The sequence below is a fragment of the Eubalaena glacialis genome, chromosome 19 (genome assembly GCF_028564815.1).
Source record: "Eubalaena glacialis isolate mEubGla1 chromosome 19, mEubGla1.1.hap2.+ XY, whole genome shotgun sequence".
NCBI lineage: Eukaryota > Metazoa > Chordata > Mammalia > Artiodactyla > Balaenidae > Eubalaena > Eubalaena glacialis.
Genome location: NC_083734.1, coordinates 27,151,473 through 27,171,302, shown reverse-complemented (window position 1 = coordinate 27,171,302; position 19,830 = coordinate 27,151,473). Strand labels below are relative to the sequence as shown.

The 19,830-nt window shown below is 42.3% G+C and overlaps 1 protein-coding gene across 6 annotated transcripts; it reads right to left on the bottom strand.

The window, feature by feature from the left end:
- Nucleotides 1-464: 464 nt before the first annotated feature.
- On the bottom strand, nt 465-16,060 carry VEZF1 (vascular endothelial zinc finger 1). 6 transcript variants are annotated; one of them, XM_061175526.1, is made up of 7 exons: nt 15,823-16,060; nt 12,993-13,213; nt 10,393-11,087; nt 9,574-9,637; nt 8,331-8,532; nt 6,921-7,052; nt 465-3,848 (listed from the first exon to the last, which is right to left on the bottom strand). In XM_061175526.1, the coding sequence occupies exons 2-7, from the start codon at nt 12,996-12,998 to the stop codon at nt 3,421-3,423; spliced, it is 1,527 nt and encodes a 508-aa protein (XP_061031509.1). In that variant the 5' UTR covers nt 12,999-13,213; nt 15,823-16,060; the 3' UTR covers nt 465-3,420. The 6 variants fall into 6 exon arrangements, with proteins under 6 accessions (XP_061031509.1, XP_061031510.1, XP_061031505.1 ...); XM_061175527.1 differs by lacking the exon at nt 15,823-16,060 and adding an exon at nt 15,407-15,466; XM_061175522.1 differs by lacking the exon at nt 12,993-13,213 and having other exon boundaries at nt 15,823-16,058.
- Between the last annotated feature and the right edge of the window lie 3,770 nt (nt 16,061-19,830).

Here is a 19,830-nt window from a genome sequence, read left to right as displayed (position 1 = left end):
TCTGGTGGTACTGTCACTCGGGTACTTGTCATCTCTTAGCCTCCTTGGAGGCAGCAACCACGTCTTAATCACCTTTGTGTGCCCTTCAGTGCCTAACAGTGCCTGGCACATTGTTGGTACTCAGTAGACATCTGATGAATCTAGTTGAACATAAATGGGTAGGCAACCTGGCCTAAAACCCTTTTCAAGTAAAGAAACTGGATTTAGAGCATGCAAAGAAATGTTTGAAACCCACCTGCTCTGGGCTTTACTCAAGCTGACTGGCGGAGGTTACTTCTCTTACTGCAGCCAGTCTGGTGCATTTCCACTCTCCCTTCTCAGTGGTCAAACCGGCCTGACGTTAGTCCTTCCCTCTCTCTCCAGCCCAATATCAAGACGTGTACACCTGGAGAAGCAGTGCTTCAAAAATGTCTCTATCATCATGGTGAAATGGTGAAGCTTCTGAGGTATTAAGCAATCCATCATAACATTTGTGACCGGTTAACTTTAATTTGTCAAAATAAATCTGCAGTTTTTGCATGTTAGTAATACAGTGCTGGTATTGACAGGAAAAATCATCCATCTGCTTACATAGAAACCTTCGTTTAGGAGCACACCTTAGGAGGGAAATGGATACACAATAAAAGGCAAATGTAGGCCAAGCAGCGAGCCCTAGAGCGTAACAGGCTGGATGTCAGATTTGACAATGATCTAATACAACTGTTTAGCTGCCAATCTGATAAAGGGGAAGCTCTCAACCAGGTTACAACCAGAAGAGAAAAACAAACTCTCTGCTTTTCTCGTGAGCGGTGGCCGTCGTGCCTTCAACACTTGGTTGAATCAGTTCATCAGCATCAAAACTCAATTCCAGTTCCAAGACAGGAGAATTTCACCACACAACCTACTCGGCCCCTGCTTTCAGTGGCCCACTGCCACCCCCAGCCTGCCAACTCTCTCCCTCCCAAAAGAAGACACGACATGGGTTTATTATTGCAGACAAGCTTAAGTGAATAAAGAATGCATACAAAATATCATTTTAACTGAAGTCATACAATGAAGTCTCACTCCTGTTTATTATACAATGAATTGATAAAGCAATCATTCCTAGTATATATCTTTTTTTTTTTTTTTTAAAGAACTAATACTTTCAGGGTTCTGACGACCACACTCTAGCCTGGGGGTAGGGTCCACACCTGCCCCCACTGAGGACTGCTCCTTGGGCCATTGTGGAGGAAGCCGGGGCCATCTCAATCATAGAGGATTGTGATTGCCAGCCCAGCCACAGAGAGATGGCAGGTCCCAGCAGGCAGAGCCAGAACCCGGTCCTGGGGCTGCATGCCAGGAAACGTTGGCTTCCTCCAAATGTGGCCACGACCTGCCCAATCGAGGCCTCAGCAGGGCCACGCATGGGCCTTCCCTACACGAGTCCTTCCAGTAGTCCACACATAATGCTCTACATATTAAAAACAAACCATTTTGGTACTGTGGATAGGAACAGTTGTAACAAAGTCATAGCTACATATTTTTCTCTACATTTTGTTTATTGAGACAAACTAATTAAAAGGCACAAACATAGGGCATGTTTACATGGACATTATAACAAACATATACATTAAAAGTGTAGGAATGTGTTGCCTTCCTGCTAAACAGAAAGTTCCTAAGCTTTTATATATACAAAAGTTGTACAATTTAATGTCCTAAAGTACAAAAGATCATTTATAAAATTATTTTACACTAAGTACTATTTATTTCATTTTTTTACTACGTAGTTCAACCCCCTCGAACTGTTTTGTATAATGACACACAGATACCTGTCCCTGATGTAGGAAGTCTGCCTCAGATGCAAGGTATTTTGATGCCTGAACTGACACAGTGGGGTATAAATGGAAGTCATCCAGTTTGATAGTCAGTCCTGCAAACATTCTGCAAGATTAACACAACTAATGTCCATTTCTCTTAACTTCAAGATTAAAAAAAGGAAAAAAAACCAAAAACATATTGCAACTTAAAAAAAAATAAATCACAGCATCTTGGTTTTAGTAACTTTTTTTCAAAACACAATGTTTTAAAAACATTAATGTGTGGCATGATGGTGTAAAGAGTATCTGTCTCCCTAGCTTTTGGTTTCTACTTTATGTACAGAGATAAAACATCCTGCTAAGAAATAAAAAGCACATGTCTTAACGTGCACAATCATTGCTGGATTTCTGCAGGGAGTGCAGACAGCTGTCTCCCTGAAAACCCGACAAAGCTGATACAAGTGTTTTCTCAAAGGAAAAAAAGTGATGTCCATATTTACAAAGTTGAACAAATCTGCACAATACTTGATTAAGAAACAGAAGGAGAAATTAAAAAAAAGATACACTCTGCTTGTTCTGAAGGGGCATACTACCTAGTTAGTGGTTAGAATAAAAACTGTATACAATTTAATATAAGACATAAACTCTAGTGAGCAACTAACACATCTTTCCCTGTTGAAATATCAACAGACTCTGATTGGGAGAGAGAGGGGCATATCACATCCCAGTGCCTCCAGCGTCTTCCAATTAAAGCAATATATTTTAACTGTTCCAAAGTACTCCTTGACCCCTAGATAGGAGTCCCATTGGCCTCCGTTTGTTAGGAGTCTGCCAGTCCGCACACTTGACTTCTCCTCTGTCAGCTGCGGCCTTTTCTTACCAAAACACAATGTGTATATTTTGTTTGTTTTTTTTTTAAAATTTTTTTAAAAAAGTCAACTACAATGCTATATTCCATCAGGATTAGTATGCTGAGCAATATTTACATCTCCAAATATCAGGTCACAATCCCTATTATATGTTGAAGATAGAATGATAAATTATCATATGCTTTGCATATCAGAGCTGGTATCACCTTTCCCATAGGGAATGCTGCCTGAAATTAACATATTCCCAAAGGTAAAATGCATATTCTCTGAAATGCATTTTATTATGACAATGCATGTATTTACTCATAAAAACAATAAACACAGACAATTTTACACTAGCTCTCAATCCATGGATTTAGAACAGGTTAAGATCAGCCATCCACCTTGTATATATGGGGAGAAGAGTTCTGCTAGTGTTCAGAATAAAATGATTTCTTGGGATCAGAAACAGTAATGCTGCTTTTTAATTTTGAAATGGGTTTTGTTTTTTTATGATTGGTTTTAATTCCGGCGTTTCATCTTGCCAACTACTATCCTGTTTAAGCAATGCTGTCAGCTAAAAGGAATTTCTGATTAAACTAAAGTGGTCCAGTGATAAGTGACATACACACCCTACTTTGAACAATCCCAGCCAAATTGGAGAATAATGCTACTACACTATTATTAACTAATGTAATAAATCTCCCAATTTCATGGTTTACTTTTTGCTTTAATAAACTAAAAGTTGCTGGTAAATATTTACTTTAACCCATATTTTGATTTTATAATACTGTTTACCAAGGTGGTGATGTAGGCAAAGCTTGGGGTAAGAAAGGCATGCTCTCTACAGGCCTCATTGCTATATTGAGAGGGGCAGCTAGAGTCATAGGCGTGGGCAGGTTCATTGGAGACGTGATGGTGACAGGGTGTGCTATATTCACTGGGGCAGTGACGGGGGTGGGGAGGTTGACTGGGGTAGTGAGTGTTAATGGAGAGGTCATGGATAATGGACTGGTTATAGTCACAGGGTGCCCTATGTTCATTGGGCTGGTTATGTTAACTGCACTTGAAACATTTACTGGACTTCTCATGCTCATTGCAGCTGCCACTGTGACTGGGTTTGACATAGTCCCAGACGACACAGAGGACGTTATATTGAATGGAGTAGTGAGAGTCACAGGTGTCGTAGCAGCCGTGGAGGTTTGGCACAGGTTAGCAGCTTCTAAAATAAGAAGACAAAATGGCCTTTAGATTCTCAAAACAGTGAACACAGTTCAGTTTCTGAATCAACTTCTTTTAATTAAAAAGGACAAACATTTAATAAATTAAATTATAGTTTTCTACCCTGTGGTCAACAGGAAGGGAGGATCCTTCTGAGCACAAGACTGGGGGCCAGGAATCCCAGCATGACAGCAGATCTCTTTTCTGATGCTGTGCCTTTCACAAGACTGAGGCAACTGGCTTAGCCTTGGTGCTTTTGGTTTGGAGTTTAGATTTACTTACCTACCTCACAGTGATGCTTGAAGATCAGGTAATTTCTGCAAGGCACTCTGAGGGGCAGAGATATCAAGTAGGGCTAAGTATTCTCACTACCACTTCCATGTAGTTCCTCTGAATTCTAAAGACTTTCCCGGGAAGAACCAAGCACCCACAGGCCAGGCTAGAAGAGCTTGTTTACACAGAGCTGGGCAGATGGTTACACAATAACAGATCATCAGAAAAATCTTCTCACAAGGCACACTGTAACTAGCAGACAGAGGTGTGTGTCCTCGATGCTATGTACTCTAAAGCCTTCTCACAGGTGAAGCCACATTCTGTTAAGGTTTTAAAAATCCATTAAGTAGGGATGGATAAACAAGCTGTTTTAATATCATCTGTTTATTTTGGTCTTAGGAAAATCATTTTAGTTAAATAATCCTGTTGTTTCTGGTTGTTTCTTAACGCTGTTTAGAATGAACAAGTATCCCTCAGTAGGTTTATGTTCTCCTCCCCGCTCCCGTTTCTTCTTCTCTTTCTGAGGCTAACATAACCACCTACTTTATGCCTGGTGTCATTTAACTGTACGTATTCCACACACCACCAGCCATACCAAGGGGGACTAGCCAGGCTAGGAGACCCTGCAGTGAGTTGGGGGACCGTGGTCCTTGTTATCAGCAAAGCCTGGGCACTTCTTAAGGAAAACTTCCCTCAGAGGTGACACCCCTTACACCACCCCTCAACAAAATTCAGCACCACCTGCTGGTGTGTCAGAAAAGTGCAGTAAGAAGACAGACGGGGGTGCTGGCTGTGACTTGGCTGTCAAAACGGAGAAATGCATTTGAGACTGAAGATGGAGGTCTGCCCGCATGCCACGCATGGTCAAATCACCTCAGGTGGACCCCTGAGTCAATGAGCAGCCCTTCCTTGATCAGCATAATGTAACCTTGGCATTGTTCCATACTCTATATCAGGGATTCCCAAACCTGGCTGATGATCAAAATCATTTTTATCTAGGGAGGTTTTTTGAAAAAAACTGCTTCCCAGGAAATTCAATTGTGAGATTTAGATGGAACCTGGGAAATTTATCTATCTAAAAAGCTCCGGAGATGATGATCTGATTGTCATCCAGGTTTGGAAACTTATATTACCTTATTTAAGCCCAATATTTAAAAGGGACGTGCTGATTCAAGTTCAGGTTTTCAGGTCAGGAGTCTCTTCTCCCCCCAGACGTGACATTTACTAACATGAACACAGAAGTTTCTAACAACAGTGGTCGTTTCCAAAGAGATTCATGCAACAAATGGGAATACAATAGCATTTTGTTTCATGCAGATCAGAAGATGAGCTAAACAACTGAGTCTTATTGTGCAAGCACACTGAAATACAATACCAAACAGAAGAGTGCAGAAGAAAAGAATGAGGGAGAAAACCAACTCACTTCTGAGGTGATGGTAGCATGCTAAAAATATTCTCCTCCTGTTTTCACCAAGTAAGCTTTCACTTACTTGGTGGGTGTGCCATCTCCCCACCTCCCCTTCGTTTTCTTTTTAATCTAACCCTATCCCTTTCTGTAACTTAAACACTTTTACTTCTTCTCTGAGCAAAACATCCTTCATAATATGCTTTCAACCCACTACGCAATTATCACGGCACATACACACATATAAATTTTTCTCCCCTACCCGCCATTCTCCACCCCTTCTCTTATCACAAAACATTTTATCAAAATAATGACAAATATTCATCTGGAAGACAGGAATAAGCAGCACCTGAGGCAAAGTGGAAAGCCTATCTGAGCTGCTCCATTCTTTTCCTCCAATGCCAGTAGATACATGGAAAAGCTATTCCTTTTATCTTTTTCCAAGTACAGGATGTTTAGAAGGGATCTGAGGAAGGGAATAGCTGCACTACATGAACGCAAAGGATGGAAGAAACTACACAGCAAAGGAATTACAGCAGAGCCTACATGCAGGGGATTCCTTATGAATTTAAAATAAAACAGTAAGACATGACAAGGGTGGGGAAGGAAAAACGGAATTTAGGAATCTGCCCTGTGGCTGATGATACACTGACAAAATGATTTAACTGAAATGGCTGCACAGTAGTCCAGAAGCCAAAGCTACAACTACTAAGTTAAAAAACGGTGCTGAAAACTGATACTCCAACCGCTTCTTTATAAGATATATATGAGAGAAAAGCAAACCATTCCCAGTTTTAGTAACAATTACAGCAAAGTCACTAACAACTGAAGTACATACATGTTAAGCTAATGCCAGCCCCAGTGACAGACTGAATTAGATTAAGGGTGAGACCGAGAAAAAAAAGACATCAGCATTACAGAGTCTGAAATATGTAATAAATAATACAATTCAGAAAGAACACTAAAGAGCAGAAAATAACACAGTTGTAAGAAAATGAACTTATATACACATGAGGATATTTCATCTACCTTTAAGAGTGGGACTATTTTAGAAACACAAAAAGGAGCCTTTAATGCACGGAGGTTGACATAAAAATGAACATAAAAAGGAACTCTGAGCGTACATAGCAAAGGACCAAATTTGGCTACAAATGTGTAACAAAATTAAGTCAAAAGAAAGAACCTGACAAGAAGTACTAAGAATTTTTATTTCCTAGTAAAAAAAACTTATTTGGAAGCTTGGAAGCTTTGTTGCTAATAACTTTACCAGGTATTTCCTAGCATAAAAGCATTTCCACGAAGCTGAATTCTCTAAGCTGTGGCTGTTTTACTTTGTTACTTGCACACTAGATAAAAACACTAGCCAGGCTGTGAGCACTGGACGCCTCGTCTTACCTTTCTTTCTTGCTTTGACAGCTTCTTCCCACAGTCTCAGCGTCTCTACCTGCTTCCCTGGCCAGCTCGTCACATGCTGCTGCTGCTGCTGCTGCTGCTTCTGGCTGCTGGTCTCTTCACTCATGCACGCTGCTCCAAAGACAAAGACAGAAACGCTAGATTTACCTGGAAAAAGTGTGGCTATTTTTTCAAAATCCGAACTTAGATACTTTGACTCCTCATGCCTCTATGATCTTTATCATTTGACCGGATAGTTTTTTACTACAGTACATCTTTTGTGCTGCTGTGTCTCTACGGGTCAAAATAGATAAATTTTAAAAATCCAGAGAGTTAGGGAAAACCAACATAAAAGAATTCTTTGCTACATTAAAAAGCAAGTATCTTTTAGAATGGAACTTGGGTAATATTAGCATGGAATAATTAATGCTCATCAAAATATGTAACATACTTAGTTACCTGACCACAAGGATGTACATTAAAAGTAAATTTCTGTAAAGTTAACAAAGTTTGACATGCTAGATAATAAACCCAATGTACTTACAAAGAAGCAAAAACGAATGAGATTGAAACACATTAACCGAATGAGATTGAAACACATTAACCGTTCTTTCCCATTCACTTTTGGCCACCTATTCTGAGAATCTCATGTTTCTGCTGCATGAAGTACATATATAATAGAATACAGAATTAGGAAAACACTTTCTTCTGGTGGTTAGGGAGAACTTAGAAAAAAGCCTGGGTAAATGCAAGTATTGAATTTTATCCACAAGTCCCTGGAACATTCTATCTTTTCAACTCTGAATTTAAGGTAAGCAAAGCATTTAAACATTCAAATGGGTACGTTATCCCTTTTCTCTATAGATTTGGGTTTGAGAAGTAAAATTATGTAACACTGCTTTTATCTTTAGGTTGTGAAGGACATGTTATTAATACTATCCGGAGTTAGGGGGCACTCGTGCCTGAGAATCTTCCTAACATTAAATAACAACAGTTAAAACTGCCTGGCATAAGATGCAGCTTCCTAGTATGGCTTCTGCTGCCACAATCCTAACACACTAAAGCTTTTTATTCAAACCCCATAGAAGAAGGGACACACTGAAAAATAGCTGCAGGGAAACTGCGCTCTTCTAACATGGATGTTATTAGTAGACAGTACAGGATTAAAAGCAAAATTAGTGGAGAGTTTATCATTGTTGCCTGTATACATGTACGTAAAGTGTATTTCCAACACTAATATACACCGTCCATTGATGCGTGTTTGCATACTTTAGCAACAGGAGGAAACAAGTAAGGTGAACATTAATATAGTCCTGAGAACACATGTGAAAATATCTTCAATATATTATAAAAAAAAATCTAGATTCCATCAATCTGAAACACAAAAGAAATACAATTTGAAGTGTCACCTACTTTTACTGATGCCTTGTTTACATGTATTACAGTTGATACTTTGGCTCTGCCCGTGTGTCTTTAAGTGGCTGGTGATGTATGCTGCGCTCAGGAGCTTCCCACAGATGTTACAGGATACCTTGCCTTCGTGGCGTACCATGTGTGTCCGCAGTCTGTCTTTGGTGGCAAAGGCAGCAGTGCACGTCTGCATGAGGGAGGAAAACTTTTTTTAAATATAGACTATCCTGTTCTACTCATTTTAAAGTACGTTATATTCTAGGTATTACCCTACTCATGTCAGCAAGCAGACTGAGTTAGCTGAATTTTAATTGCATGTGTTACCTAGAATTGTACTCACAATAAAACACCTGGTGAATTTTGGATGCTTACATTTTGAGGAGAAGAAAAAAAATATCAAGAGTAGTGAAAAGATGTGAGCTGTAGAGTCAGTTAAACCCGGATTTAAATCCAGCTCCCTGACTCACTAAACAATGTAATATTCAGCAAGTTAGCTAACCTATCTGAACTTATTTCATCTGTAAAATGAAAATAATACCTACCTCACAAAATTACTGGTGAATTAAGAGCCTGGCCCAAGGCCTCATGGCAGGTAATCACTCAATGGCACTAGCTTCCTTCCTCCAATTGGATTTTTCTTAGAATTCAAATCACTTACTTAATAAAATCAGTCATTAACAAATTTAACTAAAAGGAGCACAAAAAGACTTCCAGCAAAAAACCAGAATTACTGACGCCTAACACGGTCATTTCATTTAGCAAGATTCTTAACCTTTTCATTACCACAACTTATGTCATTAGAGAATGCTCCAATCTGGCGATAGCAGACAAAAATCCAGTAAGTGGGTAACATTTGGGAGAAAATTCATATTTTCTTTGATTACGGTTAAAACAACCTCAATCATCAGCCCAGAAGTTAATTTAAAACACTTCATTCATTTATTCATTTCAAATAAACAACGACCTTTGCAAGACAATAAATTTTTTTTCTTATAACAATAAATACTGTTGCCCAAGGAAAATGAAATGTAGCTTAACAAAAACAACATTTACATTTTTAAATGATCTTGCCTCACAGAAACAGAAGCTGTCATTTATATTTTATAAAACCAGAATTCAAATGAACCACATTTACTCAAGTCAGTGATTTTAAGACTATTCAAGAAAGGTGAGATTTGACTGGCTCAGACCTTCTGGATAATGTGCATTAAGTGCTACACTAAGGATAAGTCATTTTAACTCTTACTTGGCATTTGAAGGGTCTTTCTGTTGAATGGACATGTTTTACGTGACAGCTTAAGTGGTCAGGCCTGTGAAAGAGAGAGTTTCAACAGAAGATGTAATGGAACACACATAGAGAAATGCTACTTACTGTGATGTTTACATGCTTGACAGATATGGGTGGGGGACATTTTAAAGAAAGCTAGCAGAATTACCAACTCCCCCACCCCCCAGTGCAAGCCTCCTTACCTCTCTTACCATAAACAAAAGTCTTAGTCCTTTACCTGTTAATTTTCTCTCCTAGTCAACATCAAATCATATTAGGTCTCGATTCTTTACAATTACAAAATACCCAAAGTTTAGTCCTAACACTTGCCAGAGACAACTGCTACTACATTAACTTTAAAAGCCTTTAAAAATGAAAATTAGTGAAATGTTAGTAACCACAGAAAAATGGAAAAAAACGTTCTTAAAAGTTTTAAGAGATTCCAAGGTCATCCCAACTTCCAGGATATGTTTCTTTGATTTGTGCAGTGAATCTCATGTCCAGCCACCCAAATGAATTGAAAACTAATGGTTTTGCAGTGATAAGAAGTACTGATGTGCCGAAAGAAGGCCTGAGTCCACCAAGGCACTTCTTAAATGAAATAATAAGTTAATCACTATGTCACCACTTGTCAGCCACACCAAACTGGGGTTAGACCTGGAGGTGTAATACTTTATCTGTCACCAATCTCCTCTAATAACACAGGCCTGCAAATATCTATTCTCACATAAACCTTCTAGATCACACAGAGATCGTACTGACACCATAATGAAAAAAAAGCAAAGCAAAATGCAGTACCTCGAGAAGCCTTTCCCACAAACACTGCAAGTATAGGGTTTGGTGATGCCTCCTTCGTGAGACCTCACATGGTAAGTCATCCGGTCCTTCCTCTTGAAGCGCTGATTACAAATAGGACACTCGAAGGGCTTTTCGTCCGAATGGGAGAGCTTGTGCCGATTGAGGTGGTACACATCTCGGAAGGCCTTCCCACACATCTCACAAGCATGGTTCTTCTTGACAGGCTTACTGGGTTTCTTGACAGACTGCGTCACGGGCATAGCTGTGGTGCTGGCACTGCTGCTGGGGTTGGTGCCCGAGGAAGATGTAGTGACTGTTGACAAGATGCCTGCAATGGTTGAGACCAACGAAGTTCGGCTGCTGTCCCCAGCGATGGTGGAGATAAGGGGAACCACCGTGGTGGGGGTTTTCTTTGGCCGGGACACCAACTTGATGCCTGTGTGGCAGGACTCGTGGCGCCTCAGGTGATAGCTGTCCCTGAAAGCTTTACTGCAGTAAGTGCACACAAAGGAAGTTTTGGGTTTTTCTTTTTTAATCCCAATGGCATCCTTTAATGTTTCTGGAGCAGCCTGAGGTTTCTGAGTTATTGGTATTGGAAGCAATGGTTTCTGATCAGGGGGCTCCACAGCAGAGCTCAGGAGGGGCAGCAAGCTGTTCTGTGCTGCCTGCTGTTGGTGATGGGAGGCTTCGTGGGCCTAAAACCAAACATTTACACTTCAGAAATTCAGCCTCTCACAATGACCTTCAAAATTCAACATGCTTCAGACAATAGAGACCAGACAATAGAGACCAGAAGAAACAATCAAGGAGCCTGTAAGCTACTCTCTGCAGCAGAGATCCAGCAACCACCTAGCTACTCTCAGAGCTCCCAATACAAAGCATTAAAATCAATGCACAGACACAAAACTTCTGCGAGTAAGTTGCTGACAGTGATCTTGCTTTCAAACAGCTGACTAAACTACACACCACCCTGGTTCATAAGGGACATACCAGCTGATGAAATGAGTCTGCATTAGTCTGTCAGTGCTGAAACCAAGTTTAAATAACTTGTCAAAAAAATTACACTCCAGACTTAACTATTTAACAGTACCTTACTGCAGTAATGCACAAGCCACACACTCACACACATACACATATAAACATGTAATCATCTACTTGTCTATTTTACCTAGGAAAATAGATGTCTCTCCCCTTCCATCAGAAACTCTCAGTGACCGAGGAAAGAGGCTGTTGCTAAGTAATACAAGGAATCTAGGTCTCTGAATACATATGCTAGTGGTTAAGTTTACTTTTAAAGTTTTCACTTAACTCTACTAAAAGATTTGGTTGAAATGGAATCTGCTATTAATCATCCTGGAAGGCATCTGTGAAGGCAGCCCCCAGCAAACACCTGTCAATTGTTTCTCAGTTCATTTAATCTTACACTAGAAGTCTGCATCCTTTAGCAACACTAGTTGTTCAAACCCTAAACTCAGACTAATAAGAGAAAACAAACAAACTATAAATAATTTAAATTCCTTTCATTTTCATCTTCTTCTAGCAGTTGTAGGGCTAGTTAAAGTATTGGACATTTGCTGTTATAAAGTGCTTTTCCACTCCAAAACTGGGAGCTGGACACTTTGGAAATTTTCTTTAGCTGCACTGAAACCAAAATTTCATTGTGGGTCAGGTTCTTGGTATTTATGAGTAGCTACTCACTTGGTTTTGATTCTTCCAAAATTCTCCATACCTCTATACTGATAAACATTTAGAAAATTATGGGAAAAAATTCCTGAAATAGTTCTTCCTAATATGTTGTATTTGATCAACATTATTTTTGAAACTCTTGACAGTGAGCTCGAGCCCCTATGCTTGAGTTTTGTCATCCTAAAAGGATACATGCACTCAGAGGTAAGAGTTCTAAATATTTTAAGCATACACTGTCCTAGGAATGGCCCATCCCATCATCTCAGACACTCTAGACACTTATTTACCCTTTTCACTCTATAATCTAAGTTCTACATTACACTCCATTAAGTTAAAAAATACGGAGACAGACACACACACACAGAGCTCCTCTCCTGACAAATAAGAACATTACCACACACAGCTCCATGTTTACTTGATAGCAGCACAACAGCTAAGCCTAGAACCAGACTTCCCTAAATCATCAGGAGGTGTCATATCCAGAGTTAACCACTTTTAATTTAATAATTTTGACTGAATCTTCCTTTGAGTCCTGGAAGTACTCATAGAAATTGTGTGCTTACTTATGAGTATCTTTCTGGACTTAGGGCTCATACTGAATTAAAGTCCACTTTTAATTTAATTTATGGAGCTCCTGTAATTGTCAGGGTCTACCCAAGTGACTTTAGTAAAACTTTATAGAATTTGGACTCTAATCTTACCCCCTTTCCAACCTGGCTGTAGGATGCCCAAGCTTCCGTATAGTATACAAACGGTTAATAGCTGAAGATAGCTCAAGATATACAATTTCAAAGGCTAACAGATCAGATAATAGGGAAAGCAAATCTTCTGGACAAAGTTCAGACTTATAGTGTTTAGAGGCATTTTTCAATTCTAAACAACCATTAGTTCGATGGAGTACTAAAAGCACTTACTGCCATTTTACCAATTCAGATGTCTGTGGCAACATAAAGTATTTTTACAGCATTGCTGAAGCTCACTCTCACAGGAGGGTCACACCAGGTCCCTGCTTCTCGGGTGAAATGCTGTAGAATGCCTCGCCCACTACGGGAATCACTCTCTGAGGATTCCTAGGATCCCCACACTTCTATATGAAGCCTTCTAAGAGGGGAACTGGGTTTCCCCAACTTGTTCTCTGGGGGAGAGACAGAGTAAAATAACAACCATGGCCTGCCTTCCTTCAGTTAAGTGATTTTTAAAAATATATAACTTCTGGGTAGACTTTTATTTGACTAGCATCACCAAACCAAACTTTTAATTTTATCTCCCATCTCTTTCAACTGCAAGGCTTTTTTAACCCTGCCCAAGCTTTCCTCTTCTGGGGCTGGCAAAAAACAAAACAGAAATGTTATTTCATCACCCAGGGTGGTAGAATATGGCACCATGAAATCTCCAGTGCCAGAGGGTAAAAGATTTTGTACTGAAGGAAACTGGCATCAGTGAGTCATATCTTGAATGTCCTGTTAGGAGAATCATCCATCAAACATTTTAACAGATATGGCTTTCACTTTCCACCAGGTTATTTGGAAAGCAAGCAGGTATTAAATTGTTTTAAAATATAAATTCAACAGGATGATCCAGGAAACAAATGAGAGAGTTTAACTCTCCATTTCCCCAGTGAAAATTACTTAAAACTGGAACTGAGTAAGTCTATTCATACCTTTCCAGAGAAAAGACTGAAATATTCTCTTTACCCATTCAACTGTCCTCGGCTCTAAATTATAAGTTTTCCAACAATTTTCACTGCACACATTGCCAAGCCCAGGATCAAATATTAGCTTTCACACTTCTCCATCAGGTGGGAAAAAAGATTTTAATAGCTGAAAAAAATTAAATAATATAAAATCTAATTAAACAGTTGATCATTAAATGCTTGGCATTTGCTTTCCCCAGGAAAAGAATAATAAAAGTATTCCAAAAGATTTTTCAACTAGTTTTCCAAAAATTAGTTACAGGGTTTTCCTTTACATAAAGAACTCTCATTTTTTTTCAATCTCCATTGAGAGCACGTTTAATATGGTAAGTCTAAATCATTCCTCATGTGAAAAATCACTGCAGTGGCCCATTAATCCTATATTTTAAAATGACCATTTGAAAGCTTTTTCTACAGAGGGCATTTGCCACCTTTACACCAACCTGGATGCAAGCTAGTTATATATCATTTTTTTCCAATGCATTTTTAAGTTGACTTATCACATTATCACGCTCATCAAAGCACTTGTTAAAACAATACTAGATCACAATAAGGGCCAAGTTAGTGAATTCCGTAATTTTGGGTATGTTCAATTTTAAGAAGCCCGAATATATTTCAATTGCTTAAAAATCAAATTACCACATTCGAAAGAATATGTCTTAAAACAATAAACCATCTCTAAACAGTAGGCACTGTTTGAATTATCCAGTTCCTTATATTAACTCCACTGGGATGGGTCCAGTGGCTGGGAGGATTTTTTTTGAAAATTCTGCATCCGTTCCTGGTTAGTTCCAAAAGGTCTCAAGCGCCCAAGCTACGCATTTGGGATTTCACGAAGTTATTCAAAGAAGGAAAATAACTCAGAGAGGCGGGAAGAACGCACTTAAAGTGACGAGCTTCCTAACCTCCGGTTCCTAAGTTTCCCCGTGAGCTCATTACTACTGCTCACTAAGTGCTTCGTTTGCAAACAGAAACGAAGTGGGGAAAAAATAAGTTCTAGGTCTTCCAAATAGGGGTCCCCACCTCAGATGGGCGGGCAAGAGGACTGCCAACGCATCGGCTACAGTCACCTTCAAGTTTCTTGCAAAAAGTGAAGACCAACACCCCACGAATGACTCATCTGGGGGCTCTGTAAGCGGACTTTGTTTGCTCTCTCCACTGGCCGTCTCCCCCACTTGGTTGGAGGAAACGCTAGAGGTGGGACGAGAGAGAAACGCGCCCCAGGAGAAGGTGGGGCCTCGCGGAGTCCCGGCCCCCCCGCCGCCCCCCCACCCCGGCCGGGGGATTCCCCGGGCTGAATGGGACGGCGGGAGAGCTGGACAGAGGGAGAGGGTGTCAGCTGCCAAGGCTCGGCACAGGCTTGGGAATGAAAACACGTAAATCCAACGAAAAAGTTTGGGGAGGGGATACACGTTTACAACACCCCCCAACTGGGTAAACATGAGGGGGGCGGCGGGAAGGGGGAGTGGCGGGGAGCCCAAGGATACCCGCTATTCGCGGGGACTCTGGGGGGGGCTTGTCATAAAGTCAACACACACACACAAAAAGAGGACAGGGAGGTGAAAAGAACGGAGAGCGAGCGAAAAGATGGATGAAGTGGGGGGGAAGTGAGCAGGACCCGGGGACCCCCCTCACCCCACGGTGCGGGCCCGGGCCCGGCGCGCCGTGGCCGAGCGCACCGCGCTATCCAGCGGCCCGGCGCCCTCCTTTCTCTGGGCCGCGGGTGGTGACAGCGACCGGCCTCCTCCCTTCCCCTTCAGGGCGGGAGGGAAGGGTGTGTGTGTGTGTGTGTGTGTGTGTGTGTGTGCTAGGGGGGCCCGGGGGTCACCCCGAGGCCTGCTCTCTTCCCCGCACCCCGTGAGGCCGCCTCCTTTCACCTCAGCAGCCCCGCTCCGCCGAGGCGGGCGGGCGGAAAAACAAAGGGGGATTAAGGCCGGGCCGGAGAGCGGAGCCGGGAGGGAGGGGAGGAGGAGCGCCCGCCCGCCCGCCCGCCAGCCCCGGGCCCGGCCCCCCTGTCCCCCCCGTGTCCCCCCCGGGGGGGCCCCCCGTACCTGGAACAGGAACGCGGTCCAGTTGGCCTCCATGGCTGCAGCGGCCGACCCCCCTCCTCCCCACTCCCCCCGCTCGGGGAGCCTCCTCAGGCGGAGGAGGCGACAACAAAGCGGCGGCGGCGGCGGCGGCAGCGGCAGCGGCGGCTCCTCAACATGGCAGCGCCGAGCGCGGCCACTTCCGGTAACCTCCGGGACGCACCACCGCCGCGGCGAGCGCGGGCGGGGGGGGAGCCCCGACCCGGCCGCCGCCGCCCCCAGTGGCCCGGACCCCTCCCGGGCGTCCCCGCGGCCCGCTCGCCGCCTCGGAGCTCAGCCAGTGCCCGCGGGCGGTGGGGTCAGGGCCCCCGCGGGGGGGCTGGGGTGGGGCCGGGGGCGGGGATGGGGCGCGGCGTCCCCCCCCGCGGGGGTGTGTGGTGCTGCGGTCCGTGGCTCAGGCAGCTGGAACAGGGGGAGCTCAGGAGAGAAGATGGAGGACGCCAGGGTCTGGCGCTGGCTCGCTGGGCACGGCCGGGCCGGCTCCCGTGACTCAGACCCGGTGCCCGGCAGCATCGCGTCCCTCTCAGGCCCTCACCGGAAGGCACAGGCCACGGTGGCACCCGGGCTCTTCAGTCCCTTTCGCGCAGCACAGCCCCTACCTCCAAACTGGGGGAAGCCCCTTCGACTTGGCGTGTCTTTCCCCTCTGGTATTTCATCCCAGCGAAACCTTCCGCACTCTTGCTGGATACGCATCTACCTCTGAGTGGCCTTCCAACTCAAGCAGGGAATCCCACTGGGGTGCAGCCTCAGATCCTCCCTGTGCGGAGGGAAACACTTCCCACGCGTAGAGGTGTCATTACTGGGTTATTCTTGGGTGAAGGGCTGAGCTTCCCCATCCTCTTAACTCCAGATATGATGTGAAATTCTACCGAACACCCCCCTCCCCGCCAAAAAAAATATATTTTTTTTAATTAAAGAGAAAGTACAGACAAAAAATTGTTTTAGTGCTTTAGTACAGTCTACTTCCTCACCCCCCAAAACAAGAATCGAACTTCTGGTTGGACAGCGTCAGTTGTCACTGAGGTGACCCCAGCCTCTGTTTGCAGTTCCAAGTCTTCCGTGTAGGCGTCACTGCTACTGGAACTTTGTATGATGATGCCCTGAACATTTTCTATCAAAGACAAGCTGTTATTAAACAAGTGCCTCCAGTCCAAGAAGTCTCCTGTGGCGGGAAATGAGGAGGCAGCCTCTATCAGTGATATTTTTGCAAACTCTGGCTTTAAAAAATTCCACAGATGGTCACATTATTTCAAGACTTCAACCTCTTTCATAACCGACTGTCTTTTATCTCTTTCCCTCCATTTATTCCTCTTAAATCACATTCTAATCAAGGTCACCATCTCCAACTTCCCCCATACATACACAATAAAAAATAATATGGTTGAAGAATTCTATTGGTAAAAGAAACTGAAGAGGTATAGTAATTTGACAGTCTGTGTTTCCTTTCCATCGACTACACATATATACCCCCTTCCCACACTTTCCTTCCCTCAGTCACCAGAATGAAGGGGCTGGCAAACGTTGGTCTGGTTCCTTTTAGAGTTGATTCCCTACTGGACACTGCCTGGAGGCCTTGGGAACGAATGAGAAGTTCTGCAGTTTGGATCAGTGGCAGAAGCAGGTAACACATCAGGGAACCAGTCAGCCTAAGACAGGAGGGGACAGAAAATGATGAATAGTTTCTGATTACATTCCTCAGCTAAACTGCTACAGTGGCCCCTATGTCTCCTATAAATGTCCATTAGTCTCTTTTGGAAAGAGAAATAAAATGGTTCAGGAAGCCTAAGTTTATATATACATACAAGATAAGGAGAGAACTAAGATGTAAACCTAAGGAATCAACTAGGTAAACTAAAACCTTTTTGCTCTGACCTCGGACACTGCGTATTCTTTTGTTTTCATTCAGTGAATGCACGTCTCTGCTTCTTTCCTGTTTTAACACATTCACTTCCAGGTCTCTGTAATACATCTCCTCAGTCTTTCCCCTTCCCTGTATAGCCTCTCCTGCTTTGCTGCCTTTCAAACTGTGGTGAAAATGAAGTTTCAGGATTTTAAGACTAGTACTTGATGAAGACCATTTTTCTACTGACAATATTGCCGCACTCTCTTGAACTTCTTTTCCCGGGATCTAGAAAACCTTTCTCTAGCAATCCTTCTCACAACCTCTGGAGAGGGGTTTCCCCACTACCACAAAGTAGAGGTCAAGTAAAAACAGGGCAGTTCTCATTACTGAAGAGCTGGGATTCAGAAGTATCACTTTTCTTGAGGTAAATGGCTAATTTTTATCTCTATCCATGAGATGAAACCAGAATTCCTGATTGCTCCGATTTTTCTTTCCCCTTAAAAAGAAAAATTAACAACCTTTTAAATTCAGATGAAATTTTAAATCTTAGGATATTTTCCAGAGAAAATATCCAAAAGTTTGGAATGAGTACTCAAAAACAATCAGCTCCAACTGTTTTGAGGAATACAATGAAATTAGGAAGATCAAAGATTCCATTCTTAGGACAGAAAAAATCCTTAACCACAAACAAAATGAACCCCTCCTCAAGCCTGCTTCCACAGACTACACCAGGGTCCAATCAAAACACTAGCAATGTCTGAAGACAATAAATTCATATTGATTATTGTAAACAACTTTCAGTGAATGAATCAATGGTGTTACCTCCAGATATGATGTATAACTGAAATGTCTGGTGTCTAACCCAAAAAATATATGTGCCTACATCCATCCAAATAAAATTCAGATTCCCTCCCCACCTGGTTCAGTTTCTTCTTTCCCATCTCCCCTGCCCCAGTGTGTATAACCTGTCACTTAATCTTTTAGGGCCTCAGTTTCCTCATCTGGAGAATGAGGACAAAATAAATACCTATCTCACAGAGACAGGACTGTGGATTAAATGAGAAATGTGTATAAAAAGCTTAGAACATTTCCTGGAATATAACAGGTGCTAAGTAGATGTTTTTATTGGTGCTACTGAGTCAGGTTCTAGATTAATTCTGGGGCTAGGAACTCTGCATAAGAGCTCTGAGCCAGTTCTTCTTACTTTCTCTCAAAGTAACAGGTTTTCCCCATGCCCCATCCCCCTCTCCTTTGAAGAGCCCTAAGGTAAACGGCCAAAAGGCTAAGGACACATGACAAAGGAAGAAACCTACCAAGATCAGCATTTACAAGGACAACTTTTAGCAAACATTAGAAAGTAACAGGATATTTCCTTCCCATTTTGGAAAGGATTTTAAAATCCTGTGAGTACCTTAAGGATTAAGATTAGATTCAGAATCCTAGGCATAGAAACCATCTCTGCTATTGTCAATTACCCTTCCCAAGAAAGACTAATCAACAAACCAAAACCAAATCAAATCCAAAACTGTCCATAGAGACTATCTAGTTAGAAGCAGCTTCAAATTGGCAGTTAATGAACGAACTCTTCATGCAAGAAAGCTGGAACTGACAATGAACAGATCTACTAGTAAAAAGCAAGACTGCAATATTTAGAAATACCAAAAACATTGGCCAGAGAGAAATGTTACCCTGCATTACCAGCCTCAGTGTAATCGGGGAGAATGGACACACACTCTACCAGACCAAAAGCAACAACCCACCCCACCCCCCCCCACCCAAAAAAGAGACAAAAACAAGCCTCTCTGGGAGGAAAGCAGAAGTAATCTCCCCACCCCACCTCCCCACACTAAGGGCTTAAGCCACTTGCCTGTGGCCCATGTGGTCAGAAGCTGGGTTTGTGTTTCAATTCTACCACCTAAAGTGTCATCACTAGTTTATTTCTGTTTTAACTGGTAAGGTGAGGAAGGGGAAACAACGAAGAAATTTTTTTTTCCTAAATACCTATTTAAGTTCCTTGACAGCTGGAACATAGTCACAGAGAACAAAGGGACAGGGAACAAACCTACCCATTTTCCTAGTAGACATTTAGTTTAACTGGTAGTTGAGGGTCCTTAAACACTCTATTGTTT

Excerpts from the sequence above, each read along its gene's own strand:
- VEZF1 (XM_061175522.1), bottom strand. The coding sequence starts at position 15,855 with ATGGAGGCCAACTGGACCGCGTTCCTGTTCCAG. Across the intron at positions 9,638-10,392 it reads TGTGGGAAAGGCTTCTCGAG|GCCTGACCACTTAAGCTGTC; the intron begins GTACTGCATTTT and ends TCTCTTTCACAG. Across the intron at positions 8,533-9,573 it reads AAAGACCCTTCAAATGCCAA|TTTTCCTCCCTCATGCAGAC; the intron begins GTAAGAGTTAAA and ends ATTTAAAAAAAG.